The sequence below is a fragment of the Gobius niger genome (assembly GCF_951799975.1).
Source record: "Gobius niger genome assembly, chromosome: 3".
In the NCBI taxonomy this organism is placed as follows: domain Eukaryota; kingdom Metazoa; phylum Chordata; class Actinopteri; order Gobiiformes; family Gobiidae; genus Gobius; species Gobius niger.
The window spans coordinates 23414429-23441486 of record NC_136854.1 but is presented as its reverse complement, the minus strand read 5'-3'; the positions used below and the strand labels follow the sequence as shown (position 1 = coordinate 23441486).

The following is a 27058-nucleotide window of genomic DNA, read 5'->3' as shown; positions in this document are numbered from 1 at the left end:
GTGTCTAACGTGTCATATGTACTTTAAGGCCTTGATTTTGGCACAATTCATTTAACCTGACTTTTAATGCCCCGTAGAAACCCTGTTTATTATGTCTGTAATTACTGTTTATATTATTATAAATGATTTTTCTGAAAATAAAGTAGATTTTTAGATCGTAAAAGGGTGTTGGAGTCACTTATGTAACCACTGCTAAAACGGGACAAAGAAAGCTGCCCCCTCTTCTTATATTCAAAACATCTAAGCCCTGCCCCCACTCACTCAATCCATAAAAGTAAAAATAAAATTATCTTTCCTTTTATTACTTTAATAAGCATTCATACTTAACCCCCACCTGATACACTTTCTGAAGTAAATCAAATAAACAAAGAACACAAAAAAGATGTATTAAAATATTACATTGTATGACTATTAGTGCTTAGTTTGTAAATCTGCAGATTCAGGAACACCTTGGGTTGGTGTGATGATTTAGGGGAACAGGCCCAAAACAGTTACCGGAACACTTCCATCAAACACTATTTTGTCATCTGAGATCTTTGCCAGAGCTGCCAAAACAACAAAAACAACAAAAAATTGAGAGATAGGGGAATTCCACCATTCAAATCAAGCACTGACTATTAATGTAAACAAAGATAGATAAAATGCAACATGATCTATATGAAAGACTCGACTTACCTGTTGGGGCGTGTACCACATAAACAGGAGATACAGTTATTAGCCCTATATCTCTCTCTTTCTGCTTGTCAACTGAAGACCCAATTCAACTGATGTAGCGACACAGACTTGCCGTCATTTAAGTTCCAATCGGTTGAATTGAACTGCCGTCACATCCTGGTTATGTGGCCGACTGGGCGACGCCTATATCATTCGCCTGTCACTGTGCAATGTATAAGCGTCACATGACTAAGAATCAATATGGCGAGCTCCAGCAATGGCCGCTAACCACGTGTATGAAAAAGATTGACTGATTGAAAACTACACCATTGGTACCCTTTAATTCAAAGTGGCAGCAAAACACACCAAAATGAATAGTTGCCTCTAGGTGGCACTGTTCAGCAGGACAAGGCCTGTCTGGTTATATACCTTAACGCAACAAAAGAAATGTATACAGCTCGTCACATCCAAGAATTTCGTCGTCTGTATTTCACCGCTACAAAACGACAACAAATTCTGCTTCGTTTCATCTGCATGAGACGAAGCAGACAGCTTCATCTCATGCAGATGACAATGCCCCTTGTGGACAATATGTAGTTTTTAAAAACACCATTTTTATTTTCTACTATGTACTGTTGCTGTTATTATGCTGTGTAATTACTGCCAAGTAATGTAAGAATTAAATGACAAATGAGCTTAGGCCTAGGGAACCTGTTGCAATTGTTCCATCGATCACATGTCACTTGTCTGTGTGGGGAACTGTAATTGTTACCACATTCCAAGGGCGTAATCGATAAAACATAAATTGCATTATTATTTAATAAGTCAACCTAAAGAGGCACATATGTGATGCGCCTACTAGTGGTTATCTAGAGAACTGCAGTTTTCATATGATTCACAAAATGGCTGCACACATAAAGGATTGGGATAAAGTGTAGAGCTGATTGAACAAGTCTAATACAACCCAATATGTGTTTGGACAAAAACGTGGACAAATCTTTCAATATGAATTATGCTTTATGTCTTAGCATAAAGAGAAAATCTGCCATAGACCAAATTGTAGAATTAATTAATTGGTCCAGTTAGATGTTATTACCACCCATTTACACACATCTGTGTGTGGCTCCCCTTTAATGTACACGCTAAAAGAGTGTATATAGTTTACAGACAAAATGTTAAAGGCAGCTATTTCTGTGGCTCCTCCTCTCGCAATAAGCCCTGCCCCCTGCTCGGGTTTACACAAACTCCACCTCTCCTGTTCCCGCGGTACTGTTGAGCACCGTGTTGTCCTTTTCTGAAACCGACACAGCTTCAGGAGCTAGCCCTCTTCGCGAAGCTCTGCACTGTGTTTGTGTCAAACGGGGGTGCATCTGCTCTGTCAGGTGCACCGGGGCTATGCACATCTGATTATACATACCTTGGCCGCGGTACCTAAGACATCGCCAGATACGGCAGAAAGACCAAAGAAGTCTAGCGTTCAGAGCACAACGACCGGCCAACTTCCCCCGACCCGACCGGCGCCGACGTCCTGCAGTCACAGTGTGGGGAGGACGAGGAGGAGGAGGAGCTTAAAGTGAGCGGCAGAGGAGAACGGTTCTAACAACGATTTCGCTACAACAGACGTCGGTACATCTGCTCGGCTTTAGTTGAATGATAAATTTAAAAGTAATTGATGGACAATCCGCTTGCACTTTATGATCACTGCAATTGCACAGGATAAAATTGAAAAAAGTTAAAACAGTGGCTTGATCAGCTGAACGTCACGAAGTGAGACCGACATCGCGGGAAACCTCGACTTGCACATAAGCGGTGAGTACTGGTACTGCAGCTAGCATGGTTCTGCAGCTAGCATGCGACTACAACCTTCAATTCTGAAGCAGAACATGTGCTAAGCAAAAAATACCAACACAGCCTAACAAGAAGAGGGCACATGTCATCATTTTTTATCAAAAACTTGATTCATGATTTGGTAGTTACTACACTGCCATTAACTGACACTTAGATGCTGAAGTTGCTAGGGCAGGGCAATTAATCGAAATCGCAATCCCTACTTTGGTCGATCTAAATAATCGTCATGGGACTTTATAATTGTCAAGTTTACAGCCATTTCTTTGGCAGGAACAGGATTGACAGTTTGGAGACAATGGGAGATTTTTGTTTCTTAAATGAAACTGGAGGAAAGCTTTTTCTATTGTTAGAGTTGAGTTTGTATTAAAGATATGTCTACGTTCATGAATCAGCGAAGTGTATTTTCATTATGAAAAAGGAAAAAAATCTAATCGATCCGTCAGTCAAATTAAACCAAGTTATTCATTAAAGGAGATGAAGTCTTTTTGATGAGATAAAATGTCTTCAATTCTTAACAACTCGTTATTTTGTAAGAGGCCTATTCATACTCCATGGGACGCAAGAAAAGGAAGTGACTTTTGCCTTGTAGCCGTTGAACTGTCGTCAGTTACAAAACGTTTCCATAGTTACAAGGCAAATATCTAATGAAACGCATGAAGGTGCCCACATGTCAGGTGGGATACAGGTTAAGTATCCAGAAGAAAATTAACTGAAGTTTCAACTAGTATTTAATGTCTAGTTCAATGGTAATAAGACTACAGCTCCCTCTATTGGGTTAAAGTGGAACAGACCAGTAATTTTCCATCCTCCACCCAGATGACATGTGGGTCTGGCCTAACATTGGGATTTTATAGTTTGTAGTTTACCTTTTCTGTCGAGTCCCACTCCCTAGGCTTATACAAACTATCAAAACATGTTTTAACATAAGTGACTAATGTTAGCCTGAATTAACCTTTCGCAGATCACAAGTCTTGTTTGTTACACCCCACCCCCACTGTTCTCAAATCAGACCTCTGTTGTAATTCAATATCTTTTACTTCAGGCTCCTCCCACATATTAAAAAGGGATACATGGGATAATCTCACTCACTTACCATCAATTCCCAGTTGTCTTATATTCATGTGATGTGTTGTATGGGTGTTGTTTTTTTGCTGTATTTGTTGGCTGTAATCAAGCTACAATAAATAAGCTTTGCAGTTTAGCAAAGCTTTTTTTGCATTAAATTCACCTCTCTGCACTAGGGATGCACCGATACCAGTATCGGGTATCGGGCCGATACCACATGCTTGTACTCATACTCGTACTCATTCATGAGGTCCCGATACCAGAAACCGATACCATTTGATGTGCGGTGAGCGCACCTACGAGGCGCACCTCTCAGCTGAGGAGAGAAGATAGCAACAAACTGGAGAATTGTTTAGTGCAAATACTATATTCCACATAGAGCTGACTTTATTACAGACTGCGCTGGATTTAACCAGAGCTTAATGTTGTTAGTGCTGCAGCGTCTGCAGTGTTTTCAACATACAGGCTAACGTTGCTAACTCGCGTCTAGCAGTTTTGGCCATTCTGACGCTGTTTTATGCCCAGGGGTTTATTCATCTGAAAAACTAACCCAGCGACTAAAAAATCCTCCGAAAATCCAAATTAAAGACATACAGCATGTCCATATTGAGCCAAAATGAGCTGCAGCAGAACAATGAAAACGCTGTAGCTACTCGCTAAGTTGCTACAAAACACACAAGAAAATCTACACGAAGCTGAAGTAAAGACTATTGTTAAATAAAAATACATAAATGAATACAGGCATTGAGGAGCTTTTGGACATGGACTTTTCTATCTATGATGGACAGTGCAATAAAAATAAAAAATTATATTGAATGAAAATAAAAATAAATAAATGGCATCAGCACAATTCTAATATAACTGCTCTTAAATGTGTCGCCTACTTTACTTAAGGAAATGTACATGAGTAAATTTACTAATTACAAACCAATCTGCTGTGAAAAAAGTAAGAATGTTGAAGAAAATGCCTTATACTCGTATCGGTATTCGGTATCGGCGAGTCCTTAAATCCAAGTACTCGTACTGGTTTTAGAAAAAGTGGTATCGGTGCATCCCTACTTTGCACCATTGTATTGTTCAGTTCCTCCAGGATTTCGCGGCAATTCTTTGGATTATGGGCTAGTGATGCGCAGATAAGCTTTTTTTCTGACCCTCCTCGACCCGATCAAAATCAAACCTCACCCACCCAACCCAAAAAAGTGAGTCTCAATTTGCTGACCCAACCTGTACCCGCAGGTGGCTGTAACTCAAACAGAAGCGTGACACGTGACCGCAACTTTACAATAGAGAAATGCCGCTTGATGTTTTGCTACTGAGGACACCTTTGAAATCGCTTACGGACTTATCTGGAAAACGAGAAGCAGAAACTATCCTGAGGCTTTACTTTTGCCACATAGATAACTCTTTCTGTCAAACTGGCTCTGGCTCTGCGAGAACCTGCTCTCCTCAGGTTAGTGAGAAGCTGTGGCCTGTGCCATGCTTCTTGCTGTTGCATTATTTTCATCACATTGTGTCCGTCGCACATGTGCCTGATGCGCGTGTGCTTTGGCACAGCCATTGTGTACATATTTGTAGTGGTGATCAAAATTCAAGAGCACAAATAAAAAAGTGAAATATGCTAATAATTACGTTTACCCCATAAAACGTGACATTCAACAAAATATATCCTACTATGAGAAAAAAAATGTTTCTTAAATTGTTTGCATCAAAATCAACCTTTTTTTGGTATATTTTATTTTATTTGACCTTTATTTAACCAGGAAAGTCCCACTGAGGTCCCAGAGGGGGACCTATAGAGCATATTTTTAGTGGGGAAACTGCAGTACATGGAGGAAACCTACGAGACACAGGGAGAACATGCAAACTCCACACAAAAAGGCTCCACCCAGGTGGAAACTTTCTTGCTGTGAGGCAAAAGCGCTACCACCATGCCGTCCATTTTACTGCAGTTTTAAGTGTCTGCAGAGAATAAGTCAAGACTGAAAATAGGTGTCGTTTTAAATAGTTGTATCATGTAGAACAGAGCACATCACATCTCTGTTCACAGCTGAGGACAGTGGGAGGAGTAAACAGGCACCTGACACTGTCCACATAACTCTGAGACAACAGAGGCCTGAACAAGGTTCTGAAGAGAACAGACCAGATGACGAGTGTGTTTACTCATTGACATTGAGCTATACAGCAACATCGAACATTTGCGCGTAGTGAAACAGCAGGGTCCAGTCCAGAACAGCTCTGGTCCCAGTGATACCGATCCTTGGTTCATCGCAAAAGCACAGACACCTGTGCCCACCACACCCCGAAAAAAATTAAGTTTGGCAGCAAGACGTCTTTTGAAGTGTGAAATGTCAGAGCCCAAACAAACGCTGTTCTCGTCTTATTGCCTCAGGAACAAGAACAAACTTGAATAGGTCTTTTGACACCAAGAACCAATTGCATCTTCCAATGCCATGGCTCCATACGCAACCAACATGCCTTCAGGAACTTTGAAACAGGTGCCAAAATGGAAAAGTGTCGAGCAAAAAAGTAAATCTTTTCTGGTGAGAAATCAGTTGAACCTGGATGGTTCGAATGGCTTAAGACATTACTGGAATGGTTTAGTGTTTCACTTAACCACAATGCTCCATCATTATTTGGGAAGCTTGGTCCGTTTATGAAACAATAGGGCATCACGTTGTGCCAATGAAGATGTTTTGACATTGTCCTGATGACTGGGACAACAGGACAACAATGGGATTCACAAATGGCGATTTTTTGACAGTCCCAGAGAGCCCCCAGCGCAGCTTCAGTCATGGGAAGCCCAAGGTTCTCTCTGCTTGTGTTGGCACTAAACAACAGTGCGAGGACACGGGGTGGTAGCAACCATCTGGACGCCCTCTTCGCGGCATCGATGGTGGTAGCGATGGGACTTAATTTTTTGTGCCCCGCCAGGCACTCAAAAAACACAGCATCCAACCTCCACTTGGCTCTCTAGCCTCTGCTTTTGCTGTTGGATTTCAGATCCTCGTATTTGTTTCTCTTCTCCTCCATTCACTCCTCCCATGGTACTGCGAGTTCCATTAGAAAGAACCTGCTTTAATGAGTCCACCAGTTGACCAATCTTTCAGTCTGGTACATTTCTTACTCTCTCCCCCTCTTTGACATAGGGGATGGTTTCTGACTGGTCTGGTCTGGTCTTGCCTTGCAACAGTCGATGGTTTTAACGTGTACTCTGTAATAGTGCGCAGAACCTGATCCTCCAGAGCGGGAGCTGAAACAGTTCAGCTGACAATCAGCCCAGTTCCCCAGTTCTCTCCATCTCTAAAGCAATCAATCAATCAATTAATTAATTGTTTTGTATAGCCCAATATCACAACAGGAGTTGCCTCACAAGGCTGCACAAACATTAAAACAAATGTTAAAACATTCTTGGACTCTCCTACCTCTCCCCCCAGTGGGAGAAAAGAGAAACCTTGGGTAGAACCACAGAAGGAGAAATCCACTCCAATGGATGAACAGGCAGGTAGACCCAGGGCTGACTGGAGTCCCTCCGCAGACAGGGCCAAAGACCGTGGAAGAGCAAGAGCAGGGGTGCTCAACCAGTTGATCACGGTCTACTGGTAAACCGGCAGACTGATTCCAAGTCAACCGCGAGGGGTGTATGGAGAGGACAGGATTTCACGATTGCAATACTAACGTGAAATCAAGCAAAATCAGCGCGCCACTGTGACTACTTGTGCATAGTAGTGGCATCCAGCGCCCCTGCAGGGGCTGCGTCTCACACACAACACCGGGCCTGATTTCAATGCATAGCACCTGTTCCGTGCTCCTTCTGCCCTCTGTCCATCAGTCTCATTTTTCTGCTTCTGGACCTTATTTGGGTTATATCTGACAAGAAACCTGCGGGTACACTTCTTCTGCGCTTCTTTTCTCTTGCGATGAGGTGCTCGCTTTCCACATGTACTTAGGAGTCCCGTTTCTGAACCGGGAGCCGAAGCTCAATTCATGGAGTGCAATAAACTGAGCGTCATCTCCTCCACAGAGCAACACGTTCGGGGGAGTGTTTTTTCAGTCTTGTGTGGAGTCAGAGATGCTACTGTGGACAGCGAAGACAGAAGATACGCACAGCTCTGTTTTACTGATGATGCAACTACTTAAAAACAACTCCTTTTCATATTCGCCAAATCCTCTATTGCTGTAAAATGAACAGGAATGTGTGAATTTAATGTATCTAGTTTATTTTTCTGTTCTGGTTCATATTAAGGACAGTTATGGCTATTGCCCATCATGCAGATTGGTGTGTGTATTTGTGCTATACAGCAAACTCTGCAAACTGGCAACTATGAGAAGAGTTTGTCTGCGTGTGTTTGAGAGAGGAAGGGTTTGTGATGTGATGTCTAGTGGTTGTTAGCCTGGGAATACCCATGCTGCTGTGTGGTCTTGAATCATTTTGAACTGCACAGCAGTCTGGGGACCATGGCCAAAATTTCCGCATTAAGATATTTACTTACTTAAGATGTTTTGTCTGGCTAAGGCTAAGTGGTTGTGTGACAATAAGACAACTGTCACAATTATCGATGTTGATGCTGAACTGGTAGATCTTGGGAGGCTGGCTACTTGAAAAGTAGATCTTGAGTCAAAAAAGGTTGGGAGGTCCGGAAGTAAACACAATTCTCACTATAACCTAGGGCTGGGCAATTAATCTAATTTTATTCTAGTCGAGAGTATAATAAAGGTCGATCACGATAATCGCGTGGTGCGAGAATTGGCCAGTCCTGTCGGATTCTGGACAAAAAATATGGACTGCATAATTCTGCAGCGGCTGTCAGGTCAATCCCAAGGATGCTTGACCCAAACAAACAGAAAGCACAGGAGCATGGCCACACACGGCAGCTACAGGAGAGGACCTGGTGATTTTACGTACGTGTAAACAAAGTTGCTACAAAGTTGAGCTAACTCTTCTAAAGGGCAAAACAAAAAGACGCATGGACCTGCCAGAGGAACAGGACGCGCGCACGGGGATGAAGAGTTTAGAGAGGAAAACTAACAATTGCTATTTGGACCATGTGGATTTGTTTTGAGGCTGCAGCGGTGGATTAGCTGGTCTTCCAACAGTGAACTGTAAGTTTGATCGTCTCTTTTGCTAATAAATGCGTTGTTTCGTATTTGTTTATGTACATATTAAGTTGTTAGCACTTCACTCCGCCTTTGAAGGCCATGCTTCTGAACAAACATGCGCACGTTGTCTGCTTCTGACATTCTTCAAACATTACAATTTCTTGCGTCTCCTTATAGATTATTGTGTGTTGTTGTGAGGGGATGTTGTACTGTGACGCTAGAAGTGTAGATCTTGTTTTTGCTGCTGAGTTAGCTGGAGTTTTCAGTTTGGCCACAGCATCTGTTTCCATGCTCGCCCAGGCTCATTGACACATAAAAGCATAAGACCAGGGACAAAACAAACATGCCCAGTAGAATTCAGAATTCCCACAGTAGGGGACAAAATAGTTCTTAAACACAGCCTTTTTAGCCAGTGGAACTCACCTCCTAGAGTTCAGAAGCTCAAACTGAGGGTTGCGAGGATGAGTGGAGTCAGAGGCAATAGCTTGAGCTTTAGTCAGTGTCTTCTCCTTGTTGTACAGCTCACTCTGAGGTCTCCCCACAGTCTTAGAGCCCAGTGAAACCACCGTGTTCAGTTTTTTCTTTGTTCTGCAGTTAAGGTGATTGTACCATGCAGTGAGGTGGAGTGTCAGAACACTCAACAATTGATTTGTACACAGATTCTAAAATTTGTGGACTGACCCCGATTTTACTGTACAGTCGCTGAGAGCACTTTTTGAACACCGTCTCAGCATCGCTTTGGAAGTTGATCTGGGCTTCTAAGATTGTGCAAAGGTACTGGAAAGAGCTCACTATCTCCACACTCTGACTGTTGAGTGACACATAAATGTAAAGGTGTGTAGTGATTGGAGCAAGATGTTAAAACAAGTTCCTCGGTTTTGGCCACATTAATTTGAAGTGGACTAATTAAGTCAATACAGCCACCATACATAAAGCCACCGTAGACAATGATTACACACTGAGCTGGGCATGTTGATTTTGAAGTTTATTGCACACGTTTCATCAACAACTGGCCGTAGCCGATCAGTTAGCCTCCGGAGTTAGCTGCTAACCAGCTGCTAGCTCGGATCAATCCTGTGACAACAAGTATTATGCACTAATAACATCAATAAAGCCAGCACCTATATAAAGCAGCCTTTAAGATGATCACACACTGAGCCGGGCTTGACGCATTTGTGGTTTATTGCACAATTTTCATCAACAATAAGCTGTAGGTGATTGTAACATGCTAACTGGGCTAACCTTGACTAACCACTTGCCACCATCCATAGGACATGGCAGTTAGCAAAGATGGTCTAGTTAGCCCCAAAACAGTAGTTATTTTTCAGTCAAGAGCTCCTTCCAAGCTTGCTTCAGAACACACTTTGAGCTGACATGCGTTCAGAGTGTCTTGTCGTTTGGTGACAAGCACAATCAATCAATGGTTTTGTATAACAGAAGTTGCCTCACAAGTGTCTAACTAGGGGCTTTAGGCATGATTTTGGCGCTTGAAAAGCATACGGTCTGAACGTACCATAAGGGTGCACTCACATGCAAACCGTGCGGCACGGCGGCACGGTAGCGCAGCGGTTAGCGCCTCCGTTTACAGCTAGAGGGTCCCGGGTTCAATTCCCACCAGGACGGGGCCTTTCTGTTTGGAGTTTGCATGTTCTCCCCGTGTCTGTGTAGGTTTCTTCCGGGTACTCCGGTTTCCCCTACCACTAAAAACATGTGCAATCAATAGGTGAATCAGCCAGGTGATTCTGACCATCAGCCTGGCTCCACATCATGGAGATGGGTCCCCGGGCGCGACATGGCCGTCGACCACTGCTCCTTACGGGTTGCCCCAGCGGCATCGAAGGATGGGTTTATTGTCCCGTACGGGGACAATAAAGTATACAAACAAACATGTGGAAATGCCCTTCAGTGTGGTTTGTCTGTGAAGTGTGGGCACAATCAAACCGTGCTCAGGTCCAGCTCGCTTGGGGAGTGGGCGCAAGCGCGGCACGGTTGCTCATGTATGAGCACACGTACGGATACAAGCAGCTGTCATTGGAGTGGCTGCATTCATCATGATAAAAAAAGTGAGAAATAGGCAGTAATTACAACATATGTCAGTGCCACTGTGCTGCGTTCACCTGATGAATGAACACGGCCACGGCGGGCGTTGTTTCCTTTGCCATCACTGCTGCTCCTTGTGTAATGCTTTGTCCAAAACTCAACCACACGAATAAGGCTAAAGGCATTCAGTCCTTTGAGTCCCTTTCGTGCAACTATACTAATAAGCTGAAATTTCCTTGCAACTACTACTTAATTCTGTAACTTTCCCGCAACCAAAATGACAATTTCTGACCAATTCAATAATTTTTATTTGTCAAATTTGCGTATCTGAGAACTGTCCACTGTCCAGTGCCTCCGCAGGGTTCAGTCTGAAGCGGTGGCTGCTGCCTCTCTGTCCCTGGCCACTTCACAGGAGCGGCCTGTGTACCAATCTCACTTCTCTGCTACTGTACGCTGATTTGGCAATAGGCTTTTATCGGACAGATAGCCAAACGTTGTGCGTGCGTTTGTGTTAAGTGCTTTCTTGCAGCATACATTTTTAGCAGTCACAATGCTAATGAACCAGTCGCCAAAGCAGCGATGAATGACGTATACAGAGCATCAGCTCTACTGTTCTGAATCCATGGAGGAAAGATGATCAGAGTGACTGATGCTTTTCTATCTATATCTAACCTCTGCAGGAGAACATTGTTGTCGATTGTCGATCAAAGGGGGGGCTGTTACTGAAAGGGCAACAAGACCTGCAAAAGGTTGCTGTGGTGCAAAAGTGCCTTATGTCTCAGCTATTATTCAATATAATCAACAAAAGATCTGCATCAAGGAACGGACGGAGAACTTTTGTGTTACCTGGGTCAGGTACACTGAGTGTTTCTCAACAAAACTAGAAGGCTCCAAGAAATCGCTGGACTATCCATCCATTTTGTTCTGCTTTATCCGGGGCCGGGTCGCGGAGGCAGCAGTCTCAGCAAAGATGCCCAGACTTCCCGATCCATGCACACCTCCTGCAGCTGTTCTGGGGGGACCCCGAGGCAACACCAGGCCAGCTCGCAGACATAGACCCACCAGCGTGCCCTGGGCCTTCCACAAGGCCTTGTCCCACTAGAACATGCCTGGAACACTTCCCACAGGAGGCGACCAGGATGCATCTGAAACAGATGCCCTAGCCACCTCAGCTGGCTCCTTTCGACGTGAAGGAGCAGCGACTCTACTCCGAGCTCCTCCGGGTAACCGAGCTCCGTACCTGATCTTGAAGGGTGCGCCCAGCCACCCTGCGAAGGGTGGCCGCTTGTATCCGCGATCTTGTTCTTACGGTCATTACCCAAATCTCATGACCATAGGTGTGGGTGGGCTTTGCCCCCCGACTCAGCAACACAACAGTGTGATACAGCGACTGCGTCACTGCTGACGCTGCACCGATCTTATCTATTGATCTCACGCTCCATCCGCCTCTCACTCGTGAACAAGACCCTGAGATACTTGAACTCCTCCACTTGAGGCAAGGACTCCCCACCGACTTAAAGAGGGGAAGCCAGCTTTTTGGACTGGATTAACTGGGGCCAAATATCGCAGCTGGAAAAGGAAGGAGGATCCGGATCCAAATGCCGACCCTATGGATTTTCTTACTGGCTGAGCGGGTCCTGAGCACCTGAGTCTGAGCGGTGCTTGAGGCTTGTTCCAGTTGGATAGGGACTAGGCTTGTGCCTCATTGCATGTGTTGGATCATCTCTGACTGGATTTTACCAACCCACTTGCAAGTCATTTAGTTGCTTTGGCACCTCCCGGGCTGGTCCAAATCACTCGTGTGCCTGTGATGGTCCTGCTCAGTGCATGCTCTGTTGTGTGAACAAGGCCTTTAACACTGAGTGATCTCTTTACTGAGGAGAAATGGGGATTTATGTGCCTCACGTAGACATTGGCATCGATAGGACTAGTATTTTCATGTGAAAGAACTGTGCCTGGACATAGACTCGTTCAACTACGCCATCAACACTAGTCCAAACTCTAGTCAAAGCTTCAAGTGCTGCTGGATAACCGTTAGCCAGCGCCCATCTTGGACATATTCAGCCAAGAGAGTGATTTACGGTAGTAAAAAAAAGTGACTTTCTCCACAGCACATAGCTCAGGAGCTAGTGCACTGACGGGTAGTATACTTTTTCTCTCACTATTAATATGATTACACACATCGGACACCCAAAGTCCGTTACGTTTTTTTTTGTATTGGCTGCGACCAGGGACCCAGGTGCACCAGTGTTGGAACAAACACAAAGTTAGTGTTGCTGGCTCGCCAGGGTAATATTTATGGATTAACACTGAACATTTTTAAGCGTAAAGTCAAAATTTAGTTGTGTAGAAAAATAAGTCAACATTGGTTGAGCGATGCGAGGGAATCGGTCCAGTGCAGCTGACCCAAGCACCACCTCCTCTTTTCTCTGCGCCTGTGAGCAAGACTGGCAAGCAGGAGCGCTTAGAGACTCGCACTTTGGGCATAAACCAAACTGATACACTGCAGCACTTTTTCCAGTTACTCGCACAGATTTTTTTCCCCCAGACTATACAAATAGTCACACTCTGGTGCCCTTGAATCTAGGCTTACTGCAATTGCAGATTATTGAATTTCTTTTTAAATTATGCAGTCATTTAGAACATAAACATGTTTATTCAAATTATCAGATCGTCTTTGAGAATATATTGTTCCTAAACATTACTCTCTTGGTTTATAACATCCACGGCATAGCTTTAGCAGACCTGGTAGTGGCCATTTTGAGTATTAGTAGAGCCAGATGCAGGGTCTATGAGGAATGGGGGATGGGAAACTATGCTGTGTTTCCTCTTTCTGAGCAATGTATCTGTATTTTGCCCTTTAGATCCACAGAAAAATACTACATTGTTATTGAAATTTGTTTAAAATAAAATTTAAAAAATGCTCAGAAAAAGGGGGGTGGGGGTAGTAGGTGGAGCCTGTGACACACAGACTTAAGCCTCTCTCAGCATTCGGCTCACTGGAGCACTGGTGGCCATTTTGTGTTTCAGCAACAGCAGTGGGGGATGGGTATACCCTATGTAACATTATACTTCTACATCTACATATACATCTTAGAAGTGTGAAAATGTCACTTTGTATCTACACCCACTATTCATTTTTATTGCATCATAAAACGTTAAAGTTGATAATAAGACATACATTTGCTGAATTAGTTTTCTAAAGTGTCACAATTTTTGTACATACGTATTATTTATTATTTTAGGTCGGTGAAAGTTCTGTGGATTGTATTGGATTGCAAGCCATATTTGGCCATATTTGGCTTGCAGGTCCTGTTTTGAATAGATGAATGTTTGGTATTTTCTACCGACTGCTTAGCTAGTTGCATTTATGATTACAAAAATTCAGGGCATAAACAAGTGCACTGACGCAGTATGTATGTAATTCACATAATGAATATGTCCTGTGGTTAAAAATCTTCAATGCTGTTTTATTTGATGACAATTGCCCTCATATTCACATGGATATGCTCTCTAAAGCACAGTAAAGCTGGGTGAATCTATTTTAAAACTACTGGCCACAAATACTGGAAATGACCTGATTTGTGCAGAATTTGCAATAAGCATGCATTTAACCTTACAAGCCTGGCTGTAACAGATTTTAGTTTATTAGGTAACATTGTATTTTAGAACTGATGACTTATGGATGACATTATTGAGCTATGTTCAACCATAGCTTGACTGTCAATGTGGCTGAATGCGTGGTATCGCAAAAAGTGTCCCATATTTTCTGATTATAAAAGTGGCACCCCTAGTGTCTGCGCCTAGCAGACGCAGTAGCCATTTTGAGAATCAGTGGATCTCGATGAGAGCACAGTGAATGTGGAGTGGGGGAGGGGAACACTGCGCCGAGTGCGCAGTGTTGTAGGAATGCAGCCTTTGCGCTTCTCAAACTGTTTATCTTGGTATCCTTTCATTATTGATCACCAGAATTTTTTTTGAATCTTATTCACTGTCTTTCATATAGGAATGTCACAAAATTACCCATCCAGGTACAGCATTGTGTTTTGTAGAAAAACAAATAATATTGTAAATTATATCCTGCTGTGAGTTGGGGGTTTTGTGTGTGCTTTTTTGTGTGTTTTTTTGTGTGTGTGTAATTGTTAGTTCTATGTTTGTTCTTCCTAGGGCTTGTTGTTGCCTTTAGTGGGCGGAGCCTGGGAATAATATGCTGATGCCTGTTCTCAACATGCTGCTCACAGGAGCACTGGTGGCCATTTTTGTTTCTGCAACAGTAAAGTGGGGGATGGGTATAGAACATGTAAAGTTGTAGGTTAACTGCTTTAAATCTCTAATCTTTTGACCATCTGAGCTATGCTCTACAAATACACAAGTCTGGAAAAGTGTGAATGCAATATAAAAGTTATTTGTATATTATTGGCACTTATTCCTTTTATTTTAACACGCTGTACTTTCTCTCTAAAGAACTTTGATTACCTTTGTGTACGAAATGTACGCAAAAAAAAAACTTGTCTTGCCTAACCTTCCACAATCTGATGTCCAGTTAATGTGAGAAAAGCGATTTGAGAAAAGTTGAAACTGAATGTTTCTGTTCCACAAAGCGGTAGAACATGCGATGCTGAGCAGATGATTGATACAGTGATATGCACAGCAGACCTAGTGGCCATTTTGTGTTACAGTGGAGCTCGATGAGAGCACAGTAATATAGAGTGGGGGAGGGGAACGCTGTGCACTCTGGAATGCAGTCTTCACGCTTTCCTGACAGTTGATCTTTGTATCCTTTCATTAAGACCATAAAAAGTTCATACTATTAAATATTATTGTATTCATTTCAAATTATCATAATGTGCCCTTTCAACTATTGGGTTATTAAGAATTAAATATTAGGCTTTAATGAACATTAAAAAAATATTAAATCTAGTCCAACCGTGAGCCTTTTCTTTTTGATTTACCAGTCCTAAGTTTAGACTTAGCCTTTCCTAGGGCTTGGGCCTGTTTTGCCTTTAGTAGGCGGAGCCTGCGTTGAATAGGCTGAGCTGAAGCCTGTTCTCAACATGCTGCTCACAGGAGCACTGGTGGCCATTTTGTGTTTCTGCAGCAGTAAATTGGGGGATGGGTATTGAACATGCAACGTTATGAATGACTTGCTTCTTTATCTCTTAAATTCAGACCATATAAAGTATTCTTTACAAATACACAATTCTGTAAATGTATGAACACAATATATTTGTGGACACGCAGCTGTTTATATGCTTTATGTGTGAACTTCAAAGAGATGCAGATGCCTTTCTGCAGTAGTTAAAGAGTAAAAAAAAGAGTTATAATTAATGCTTTGTAAAAAAGTGTAGAATGTGCTATGGTAAATAGCTGAAGTTCTTAGTGAAAGCGTACAAGCAGACCTAGTGGCCATTTTGAGTTTCAGTGAAGCTTTGCGAGCAGAGTGTATGTGGTGTGGGGGAGGGGAACACTGCGCAGAGTCTGTTGTGATGTAGGAATGGATTTCTTTAACTGGCATTGTTTTTCTTTATTAATAAATGGAATTGACTTTTCTTTTGATACAATACTTCTTCACAATTCTTCACAATTGAACCAGAACACCAGGTGTTTGTTCTGGTTATACTATAGCCACTGTACCTAGTTTGCATCATTGGATAAAAGGCAAAATGGAAAAAACACGTTTTCATGTTTGAGTTTTGGTTCTAGTTTTTCTACGTAGTAAAGGACATATTTTTCTTTTTAGTGGGCGGAGCCTGAAAACAGTCTTCTGATGCCTGTGCTCGGCATGCTGCTGCGAGAGCAGCATTGGTGGCCATTTTTTGTTTTTCCGACAGTGGGGGATGGGCAGAGAAAGTTCACAACACGTTTTTTACACCTTTCGTTGTTATATCCACATTTACAATCTTATCATTGTTATATTGACTTGTTTTTATGTCACATTTTTAACTTTCATTTAATGTAAATGAGAAACCTTAATGAATCTTATATTGAGAAGTTTTTTAGACACACATCTACACAAGTTTATGTTACATAAAAGTATTTCAGTTCGATCAATTAGATTTGAAAAAAATAACTTTTTATTCATCAGTTTTGAAAAAAACCCTGCCCCTGCAATAGAATGGTTTCACCCGAGGGAGAGCAATAGAGGAGTAGGCGGGACTTTGGAGGAGGGCGTCTTCATTGTCTGGCTGTGTGCCAATCTTTTTGTTGTATTTCGCTAGCAAGGTTGTGTTGCTAATAAAGAAAACTGTACATGTTAAATGCATGAAAATAGTACAAATCCTGTTGATAGATAAAAAACAAAAACACTATGAAGCTTGGAATGGAGTGAAATGCAAAGATCTTCTTTGTTTCAGTTTTTTCATATCAGTTAATGTATTTATAAAGGACACAACTTATATTTTTGTGTCTATGCCTCTCAAATTGTGAGAACCGTGTCGTCTCAGTCTTCAGGGGCTGTTCCAGAGAGAGCGCGAGAGCTCGTGTGTGTGCAAAGCAGAGGGGCAGCCTCTAGAAAGAAAGGGAGGGGGTTCTAGTCAGGCACGCTATTTAGCGCTCATTCGTCCTTAGCGTCATTTCTCTGTACAAAGCTTTCTTAGCCAGGTTCTTTGCAGCAAAAAATTTTACTGTTCATTAAAACAACATAAGCAATTCTGTGATCAGCTAAAACAAGCAATCCACCATTGATTTTTTAACATATTATTCAGATAACGATTTAGTTTTCTTATTCTCTATCTGAAAACTGTCTAATGCAATGTGTGAAAGCATTTTTTTTTTAACACAACTTAGAATTTTTGGGGGGTAGAAAAAAAAAACACCCCCTTCATGTGTAAATGGTTTAGTCCTTGTTGGCAGTAGGTTTCCATACTGTGCGCTCCATTTTGTGCTAAAGCGGGGGGAGGGGTGTTGCTATGTAACAACCCATCTGTGTGTGTGTGTGTGTGTGTGCGTGTTTTGTTGTTTTTGCTTTTTTTGTTTTTTCTGTCATTACGACGCTAGCTAGAGTTACTCTCCAAACCCTCTCTGTTCTCATTTGATCAACACACTCCCCACGTATCACTAGTATAGTGCTACAAGTTATCGGGCACATTTTTTTTCATGTTTGTTTTTGAGGCACTATGAGATTTTCTGTCATGATTTACTGTTTATGGGGCATAGTGGTAAATATTATGGAGGGACTAGTCCTAGGAAAGCCCCACCTATTGTTGTTACACCTGGCCTTAAAGCCCTCACAGGACATACAGTGTGCAAAGAAGACCCAGTTCACAAACTTTTCAACGAAGGTTGAGGTTTTTGAAATTGCCTTGCTTGTTGATGATGGCGACTTTGCTAAAGCTATTATGATATGACAGTTCTACAACAGAACTTGATGGTGCAGCTGTTAAGTCACTTATTCCCCAGTGTTCTGTCAGCATCGTCAATCGAGTCTGAAAACACAGCAGAGCAGCGGCCATCTTGAGCTACTGCGCTGAATCGAGGCGCAGTAAAAGAGGTTGTAGAGGAGAGCAACGGCTCTGTGTAGTGTGTGCAATGTTGTTGGGGTAAAAATTTAGCTTTTAGCATACAGTGTGCTTAAGGTTAAATATTAATACCATAGTGTTCATTTGCTTTTTTTGCAAACAACCATATGTATCTTAAATAAATGGTGCTCTTGCGTAACCAAAAGCATTGTTGAGTATTTGTTTGGTGTATGTGTATGTGTATGCCTCATGCAATATGTTATACAAATTTCAACTCGATCATGTTAATAAATGCCTGAATCATCAAAATTTTGAATAAATACAGATGTGCATAAATAATTTGTTTATGCTGTATTTGTATTGTGTTTAATGTATCAATATGACTAAAAATAGTCTTTGTTTCTTTTAGGTTGAAGAAATCTCACAAATCCATGTTCACAACTCCTTCGACCTGAAGGTGAGTTACAGCACGCGTGTATTTTAGATCTTAGTCTGTGTTAATAGTTTTTACATGGTCTAAACAATGAATTGTTGAATTGTTGTTAAAATGTACAAACCTGCACTGTGTAAAAAAACAAGTTTTTCAGAGGCTGTTTTACTGTTGCCAACAGGGTCATTATATGAGATTTGTGATATGCTGAAATTGAACCAATAGCAGAGTGGGGGGATGGGAGGAGGGCTGGGATGTGACTACTCTAATCTCAATGACATTCTCGTCATCATCCTAAACAGGAAATGCAGTATACAACCTTTTCATGCTGTGCAAAGTTATTAGAATCGGCTCCTCAGTAAGCTAGCATTGTATTTGTGTTGAATACATTTACTTAAAGCATTTTCAGACTGGTTTTCTGATTCTTGTAACGAACGTTCTCGAAAGAATAATTGCATTGGGCTCTGCAGTGCCATCTACTGACAGGAAAATTTGAGCCACATACCGTGCAAAGGCCTGACTAGCACCATCAGGCCTTTGCACGGTTTATGGCAATTCATCATATGGTTTTATCCCGGCTTACTTTGCTCTTTTTTTAAAACTGCAAAATATCTTTGTCACAGGGGAGCGATGGAAGTGGTTTTGAATGAGGAGAAGAAAAAAATTTTCCGTGCTCGAAAAACCATGAAAATCAGTGATCGACAGCAACTCGAGACTCTCCACAGCACTTTATTGACGTCATCTTCGGGTTTGCCCAACTCTCCACAACCTCTCATGAATGGCACACATAAAGAAGATGGACAAAAGCTTGGAGACAAAGACCAGGGTGACTCGGACTCAAACTCTCCAAGTTCCACTCCAGCGGCTGCTTCTCCAGCTCCTGCGCTGTCCCTCAATCTGTCTCCATCACCTGGTTCTTCACAAAGTCCAGATGCAAAGGAAGAACAGCCACTCTCTCCAGTGTCTCCATTCCATTCTCTGAACTCTGAACTGAAAAAGCTGGAGGGTAATGAGGAGGCAGATTCCTCGTCTCCTCGTCTGGATGCAGCCACAGCAAAGGAAGCTAAGACGACACAGGAAAACAGCAGCGAGCCAGTCAGTGAAAGCCAGGCGGTAAGTCTTCTAGTTTGTGTTTTTATCCTCACACTGATTCACATAATTGAACAAATCATCATCAGACTGACCAAATACTTTAATTTTGTGACCACTTTTGGTTTCTTTGGTGTGCTGCTAGCAATCAACAGCATCCCTGTTTTCATCTGCACGAGATTGTTATTGTCAGTTTAATTTATTTTTCTTTATCTCTAGGTAAATAAACTTAACTAAAAAACTGCAAACAGGTCTTAGTTATTTGAAGATGATTACCTCATATCTGGGAACATAAATGTACAATGTGCTTTTGTAATCAAAAGTGAATTGGTTGGTTTATGTTATAGGTGCAAAATGAGGCAAAAGAGGATCAGGCGGAGGTGGATTCTGTTGAGGATTCGGAGGGTTTGCTTCCTCCTCTGATGCAAGACGATTCCTCTGAACCGATGGAAACAGAAACGGACTCTTCAAAACAAGTGGATTCTGCTGCAGGAGAGACCAAAACAGACCAACAGACTGATCCAAAACCACCTTCTCCACAATCTTCTAGAGATGTTTCAGATTCCTCTCCACCTGCCTGCAGTGCTGCTGCTGCTACAGATACTGAAAAAGAGGTTAAAATTGAGAAAATGGCAAAAGAGACAAACCCACTGGTTGAAATTAAAAAGAAACTTCTCAAAGAGAAGATGGATATTGATCTGAAGACAGAGATCAAAAGTGAAAAACACGAAATCAAACAATCCCGCCCATCCTCAACACCACCTTCAAATACAGGTAGACGATCATTTGGGTTGAAGTTTCCCCTCTGATAATTGAATTTGGTTTAGTTTTACTTTGATGAATCTGGTTTGACTCAGATTTTTTTCTTTCTTTAAAGTTCAAGAGGAAAGCTCATCTGGACTAAAACGCACTCTGTCTGATGGCTTTGAGCCCAGTGGACCCGGTATAAGTAGAGAAACCAAAAGGCCTAAGATTGAGAGTGAGGAGTTTGAAGCAAAACTGGAGTTCAAAATTACTGGAAAAACACTTGATAAGGTTTGTAAGCAATTCTCCTTTGCCTCAGTCCAAATCTAGGCTGTCTATAATAACTATTTTTCTCCCACAGATTGTGCAAAAACTAGTAGAAGAAAAACTAAGAGTGTTGGAGATGGCTGTTTTTGACAGAACCTTTCAAGAGTTAAAGAACCGGGTTGATAAAGTAGACTGTTCAAATAAACATCAAACCGCTATTAATGCACTACAAGTAAGTTAAAGTGTTGTCAGTAGTTTGTGAACATGTTCACTGACAATGGCAAAAAATCTATTTTGATTCTGATGAAGTTTATCATGTTTTGCTTAAAATGTTGTGTTCTCTCAAAAGGCCAAAATATCTCGACTGTCTAAAAAATTTGGAGAGGCCAACCAGGCTTCTGAAAATAAAAAGAAGCAAGAGGTGAGAACTTGGAGTTTTTTTGTCCTTTTTAGTGTGGTCCATGATCATCTTGATCATCTTATCTTGTTTTCTTTGAAGCAGGCACTGTCTGCTGCTGCCGCCATCGCTGTTTCTGCTGCGACTCCAAACACTACCCCAGCACCCTTGGCTCCTGCGGCACCTGCTGCTAAAACTGTTTCAAGCAGTCCACAAGCTCAAAGGTAAGAATGCTGAAATAGGATCATTCAATCATTGAAAAACAATCAGGTGCACCTGGAGGTTCAGGGGACACAGAGGGGTGAAAAGAATTGACTCTGTGCATAATGTTAGAATGAAGCTAAAGGTAGCTCCACAACAAGACATTCCCGGTTCTGGTCCAGCAGCACTTTTTACTTCACCTGCAAAATATGATTTACAAAGGGGAAAAACAGTTCATAAACATCCCAAAACCTGGCGTAGACTCCACCCCGGGCTCTGATTTTGTGATGAGGCGCTGTAGGAGTATGAGCAGGCTGTCGGTTGTTATTTATTTATTTTTTGAAGACATGCTTTGTATTGGTATTTGAATGCTGAAATCAGTTCAAGTGTGGAAACATTTTCTGGACTGCTTGACATCAACATGTAGAACATAGCATTTTGACCTCTTCAGTGGAAGACGCGTTTGCTTAAACTAAAACATAAACTCAAACACAACCACATAAAGAGTTAAGCATAACATATGCCTTTTAATATAAGATTGATGAAGGGTTTTTCAATAGTCATTTGAATATACATTTCTGTACCTGATTGTCTCCACTCTCAAGAAGAAGTTGTTGACTGTTAACTGTAAACCAATGACTGATTGTCTGAATATTGTCTTTTCACTGTTTGTATTTGCCTGGCCTGCCAGACACTCCTCCTTTTTGTTCAAAAGAAGAACCGTCCGGGCGGCTGCTCGCAGCCAATCATTTCACGATTTGACCCACATCAGTCCAATCACGCACCGAGAGACTTAAGCCGTCACCTGTCACCACCACGCACTCTTCCAAAACATTAAAGATGGCGGCGCGGCAACCGATACACTGTTTTCTTCTGCTCTTTCGTCTGTTTAAAATAATTTGGTAAATATTAAATCCCTAAAACCAGAGCAAGAAACGTTTGAAGCGTTCCTCGTAAAAAAATGACATTTTTGGAAAGGCTTCCTGCCGCTTGTTACTGCGACGTATCTAGCGTTGCTCTATTGGTTGATGCCGTCTGTCAATCACGCCCACTGGGAAATCGTTGAGATCATGCTTGCTCCCAGACTATATGTCTTTGAAATATCTATGGAAAAGCATTTAGTTTGGCAGGCCAGGCAATGTTTGTATATAAATAAAGAGATAAGAAAACAAAAAACACATTTTCTCTCTTTAAAGCAGGCCAGCTCGACCCTCTGTGGAGGTGAAGCAGATAACAACAGTTGCTGTTGCATCAACCAGCATTCCAACACCTGGTAAGAAGCAACTCTGGTTACATGGAGTCTTATCACTTTCCAAACACTTTCTAACAGTACCATATTTCTCCAATATACCTTGTTGTTAATTTTAGCCAATCTAACCTTCCCTTTTATTTCAGCTACTACAACTCCTGCAATCTCTGCTCCGGTTTCTACAACCACAGCTTTAGTTTCTCAGACCCCCATCCTCCAGCTGATTGCCTCAACCTCTAATGCTGTCTCTACCTTTACTGCGAGCAGCACAACAAGTCCTACAAGCACCCTGGTGTTGAAGAACGCCATGATGGGGACAGGCCAGCCGTTGCTCATCCAGCTGCCTTTGTCCATGACAAATGGTCAGACAGGAACACTGGTCAACATTCCTGTTTCCTCTTTGAATGCTGCCACTTCTTTGAACAAAGCAAAGACGACTGCACCCACTACATTTATTCTGAAGTCTGCGCCCACATCCTCTTCAGTGGTCCCCAATACTTTGACTGCTGCTACAGTCCCCACCCTGCAAGGTTCTGCTGCTCAGGTGCCCACATCACAAATCTCTCTTGCTCGGGCAGTGTATCAAGGCGGCGCAGGAGCAATAACCACACCCAATGCAGGGGTTTCTGTGGCCACAGTCAGAGCACCAACACAGTCTGTGTCTGTGGCTGGAGCTCTGTCTTCTACTTCATCGCCTGTGACCTCTGTGCCAGCAGCAACAGGATCTACTGCCCCGGGACCGCCCCAGGGAACATCACTGACCACCAAAACAGGTGCGTAACTGTTGGAGACATGCTTATGTTGGCTTTTTCTTTTTTGTGTCTAAATTATTTTTTCCTGTTTTTCTTTATAATCCGTAAGTGTGTATGTGTGTGTATGTATGTATGTACTATGTAATATTTATTTTATTTATTCTTCATTTTTATATCCTTTCCCTCTAGATAACCAAGCCACAGGAAGTACGCCATCTAAAGTAGCAGCTCCTTCAGCTCGACCAAAGGGCTCAGTCATTGATCTTACTGAGGAAGATGATGATGTTCTAGGTCAGTATATTGTAATATTTGATACAGGAGACGCATTAATATGCATCTAATGATATATTTCTTGTTTATACAGTCACAGGAGTAAAGAGCGCCACAGTTACACCACCCAGCACTACAAGAACACAAACAAATATTGCTAGTAAGTCATTAAATCTTTTAGTTCTAAAATATAACATCCTACTGTTTATGAAAACATACAATATTTCTTTCAATATTACAGCAGGTGCAGCGAGATCATCCCCTCAGACAAATCCAAGCTCTACCAGCAGCGCTCAACTATTGACCCAGCAACGCCCTCTACTGGTAAGGATCTGGAACTGAACTGTATGCACCAAACACAAACAAACATGTCAGTAAGAGATTGCAACATAAAAGATAAAAATATTATGGGCATTTGCAGTGTTAAAGTAGAGTGTGTTGTGGCATGCGAAAAGGGTAATTATCGCCTCAGTGTTAAAGTAGAAGTCATTAAGATTGCAAAATGAGAAGAGAGCACAAGAGATTTTAATAGTAAATAATTATTGTAATGATGTGAAGTTCGATTCATTTTACTGACTCGAGTTAAAATGAATTACTCACCAAAGTGAATCGGGTGTTTTGAGTCGTTTGATTCATTGAGTCAGTCTAATGCAAACCACTGTTTAAACTAAAGAAAATATTACAATAGTAGCTTGCACACATAATTAAATCCATTCATATTTTTTGTATAATAATATTTAAAAAAAATAAAAAATTAAATTAAAAAAACATGGTGATTTCAGTGTAATCTGGTGTAATTTTCGGATTTTGGGATTCAATTATATCTATTTTTCCCAATACTCCACTTTATTTACACTTTAACGCGAGGCTAGCTTAGGCGGGAGTTAACGGTTGAGTCATTTGATTCATAAGTACCTTTGTTTGACGTGAACCACAGAATGATTTGTTTGTGCATCTCAGTTCTTACTTCTTATGTAATATGAATAGGCCTTTAGAAGACAGACTTTATAAAGTCCTGAGCATTGATATTTTGCGCATTATGAATTTAAATTAGAGGTCGACCGATAAGGGTTCTTCTAAGGCCGATGGCGATTATTTTGGATTATTATTGGCCAATATCGATATGCTCGGCCGATATTTTTGACCGATATTTTTGTGGTCTGTGATCCGGTAAAAACTTAAATACTTGGCCGCTCCAGCAATGGCCGATTTTATGATATTGCTTAAGGTGATTCCCAGCTGTTTCTGTCCCAGCTTTGATTAGTTGCCTTTAGCATTAGCATACTGTTGCTAGCCGCGATATTTTGGGTGGAGATTAAATTCTCTTCAAAATGGCATCCAGCATGTCCATATTCACTTAGAGTTTAGACTTTAGTCAAACTTGTTAACCAATTTTCACTGCCATGTTTCTCTGTTTCCCTGAGGCCTAGGAAGTTTTGGGGACTTATTTTAAAGCCCTGAGGTCACTCTTTCCCATACAAAAATCTGGGACTTTCGGTCCCGGATATATCAGCTTTTATCGGCGCTAGATCGGCCAGTAGCCAATATTGTAAAATCCCCAAATATCGTCCCGCTGCTAATTTAAATATTGTCTATATAAGGATTAGATAGTGGCTCTAAAACACACAGGCCATGGCTGGTGAGAAATTGGCCTGGAGCTCCTCTCTACAGGGAGCTGTGGTAAGGAATTGGTAAAAATAAACTTTCTCTTTCATCCAACAACATAGTTATCAACTCTGTGGTGCTGCAGTGAATACACAATGAGCTCAGAACTGATCCAATGTTGGATTATGGGCTTTAGCAATGTGGAGGACAGTTTTATGTTTCCCAACAACTACAGTGAACAGGATTACTCAAAACAGTGTGAATTAATACAACTCAGGGTCTGTTTTTGGCGATGGAACATTACAACATGGTTTAAAACTCAATTTTGCATACATCTCCTTTAAGTTGTTATGCTTACTGAAGTCTCACAGTGTTGAAGTAAAGGTTCACCTATTAGTAGTATCATATTTTTCATAAACAAATCTTATCTATATCAAATCTAATCTAATCAAATTTTGTGCCTTGGTTTTAGGATCCGAAATCTCGTAATACAACGAGTACTCCAACTCGGGGCTCCAGTGTGGCACTTCCTCCTCTTCCTTCTAACCCGCCACCACTTCGTTTACCTCCAGAAGCCGAGAAGACCTCGCCCCCTCAACAACCACAGCTGAAACTTGTGCCAAGTCAGACTGGTATTGTCCTTTCTTGGTGTGTAGCAGAAACGGACCTGACCTGTGCAGCTGTGGACAGCTACCACCTCTATGCCTTCCATCAGGACAATTCCAGCAATCCTGCTCAGCAGCACTGGAAAAAGATTGGGGAGGTCAAGGCCCTTCCACTCCCAATGGCCTGTACACTTACGCAGTTTCAGTCTGGCTCTACTTACCACTTTGCTGTTCGAGCCAAAGACATTTATGGACGATTTGGTGCTTTCTGTGAACCACAGTGTACAAATGTAATCAGTTCGGCCTCGAGTTGAGCCAGTTATTTTGGAAGGCTGTAACCATTCATTCCAGTTACTTTTTGAATCCTGCACCTGCACCTGCTACATATGTATATAAATGAAACTGGATTATTGACCGACCTGATAATGAAAGTGTCATTTGGATTTTCCAGTGAATGTCATGACATCGTGTGACGTATATACTTCACCCTGCAGGCCCTATATTTATGTTGTGACTCCTGTTGCTTTGATTCAAATGTCTAAGTGTTTTTCTTGACAAAAAGTGACAGGATTGGCTCTTGTACACAATTGCACAGAATTGTATTAATGTGTTGTAGAAACTGATTTTTGTAAGTTTTGTCTGGCAACCAGACTTTGACAAACATAATAAAAAGGTTTTATTTAAATTTTGGATTATTATGTTTTCACTCTCTAATTTGAATATAGTTTGTGAATTATTTTGTATATAGAGGTTGAGTAAAAATGAACTATGGATTTTAATAATACAATGTGAAAGCTTTTAGCCTATTAAAATGTTATGGCATTGTCCAGATCTTAATGAAGATCTGGCAGCTGCGCATTAAAGGAATAGGCCACCGTTTTTGCATACTGAGATATGTTTTTACCTTAGCTTAGACGAGTTGATGCGTAGCTGTCCGGTCTTTGCCCTTGGCCACGTAAATCGAGCACAGATGGCATTAGCATATAACCTCTACTCTTAGTGGCCAGAGGTAAAGTAAGAAGCGACCAAGCTTTTCCACTTGGCACGCTGCAATAAGTTCATCCAGATGTTTCCTGTAGTTGGAGATTAAATGTGCACAATGATCAGGATGAATCTCGGAATCTCGAATCTTTTCTTTTTAAACCTTTCCTAGGGGAGGACTCTCAGACCCCTCAGTTCAGTGACTATGTTAAAGGCCCTATACCTGATTTTTTGATTGCAAACAATGAAAGGGGAAGCCACTAAATTAAAATGTTAGCTATGTTCCAAACTCATTTGTAACTTTCCT

At 41.7% G+C, this 27058-nt stretch overlaps 1 protein-coding gene across 4 annotated transcripts; it reads left to right on the top strand.

Moving 5' to 3' along the window:
- The first annotated feature begins 1889 nt into the window (after nt 1–1889).
- Nucleotides 1890–26455, top strand: atf7ip (activating transcription factor 7 interacting protein). Of its 4 annotated transcripts, none has more exons than XM_079554436.1 (14): nt 1890–2463; nt 18571–18618; nt 19215–19704; nt 20028–20454; nt 20558–20715; nt 20786–20923; nt 21041–21112; nt 21194–21312; nt 22489–22562; nt 22685–23311; nt 23480–23581; nt 23655–23720; nt 23805–23884; nt 25638–26455. In XM_079554436.1, exons 3-14 carry the CDS (start codon nt 19222–19224, stop codon nt 26082–26084), a joined length of 2793 nt encoding a protein of 930 aa, XP_079410562.1. In that variant the 5' UTR covers nt 1890–2463; nt 18571–18618; nt 19215–19221; the 3' UTR covers nt 26085–26455. The 4 variants fall into 4 exon arrangements, with proteins under 4 accessions (XP_079410562.1, XP_079410560.1, XP_079410561.1 ...); XM_079554434.1 differs by having other exon boundaries at nt 1891–2463; nt 23802–23884; XM_079554435.1 differs by having other exon boundaries at nt 1891–2463; nt 22486–22562.
- The last annotated feature ends 603 nt before the right edge of the window (nt 26456–27058 follow it).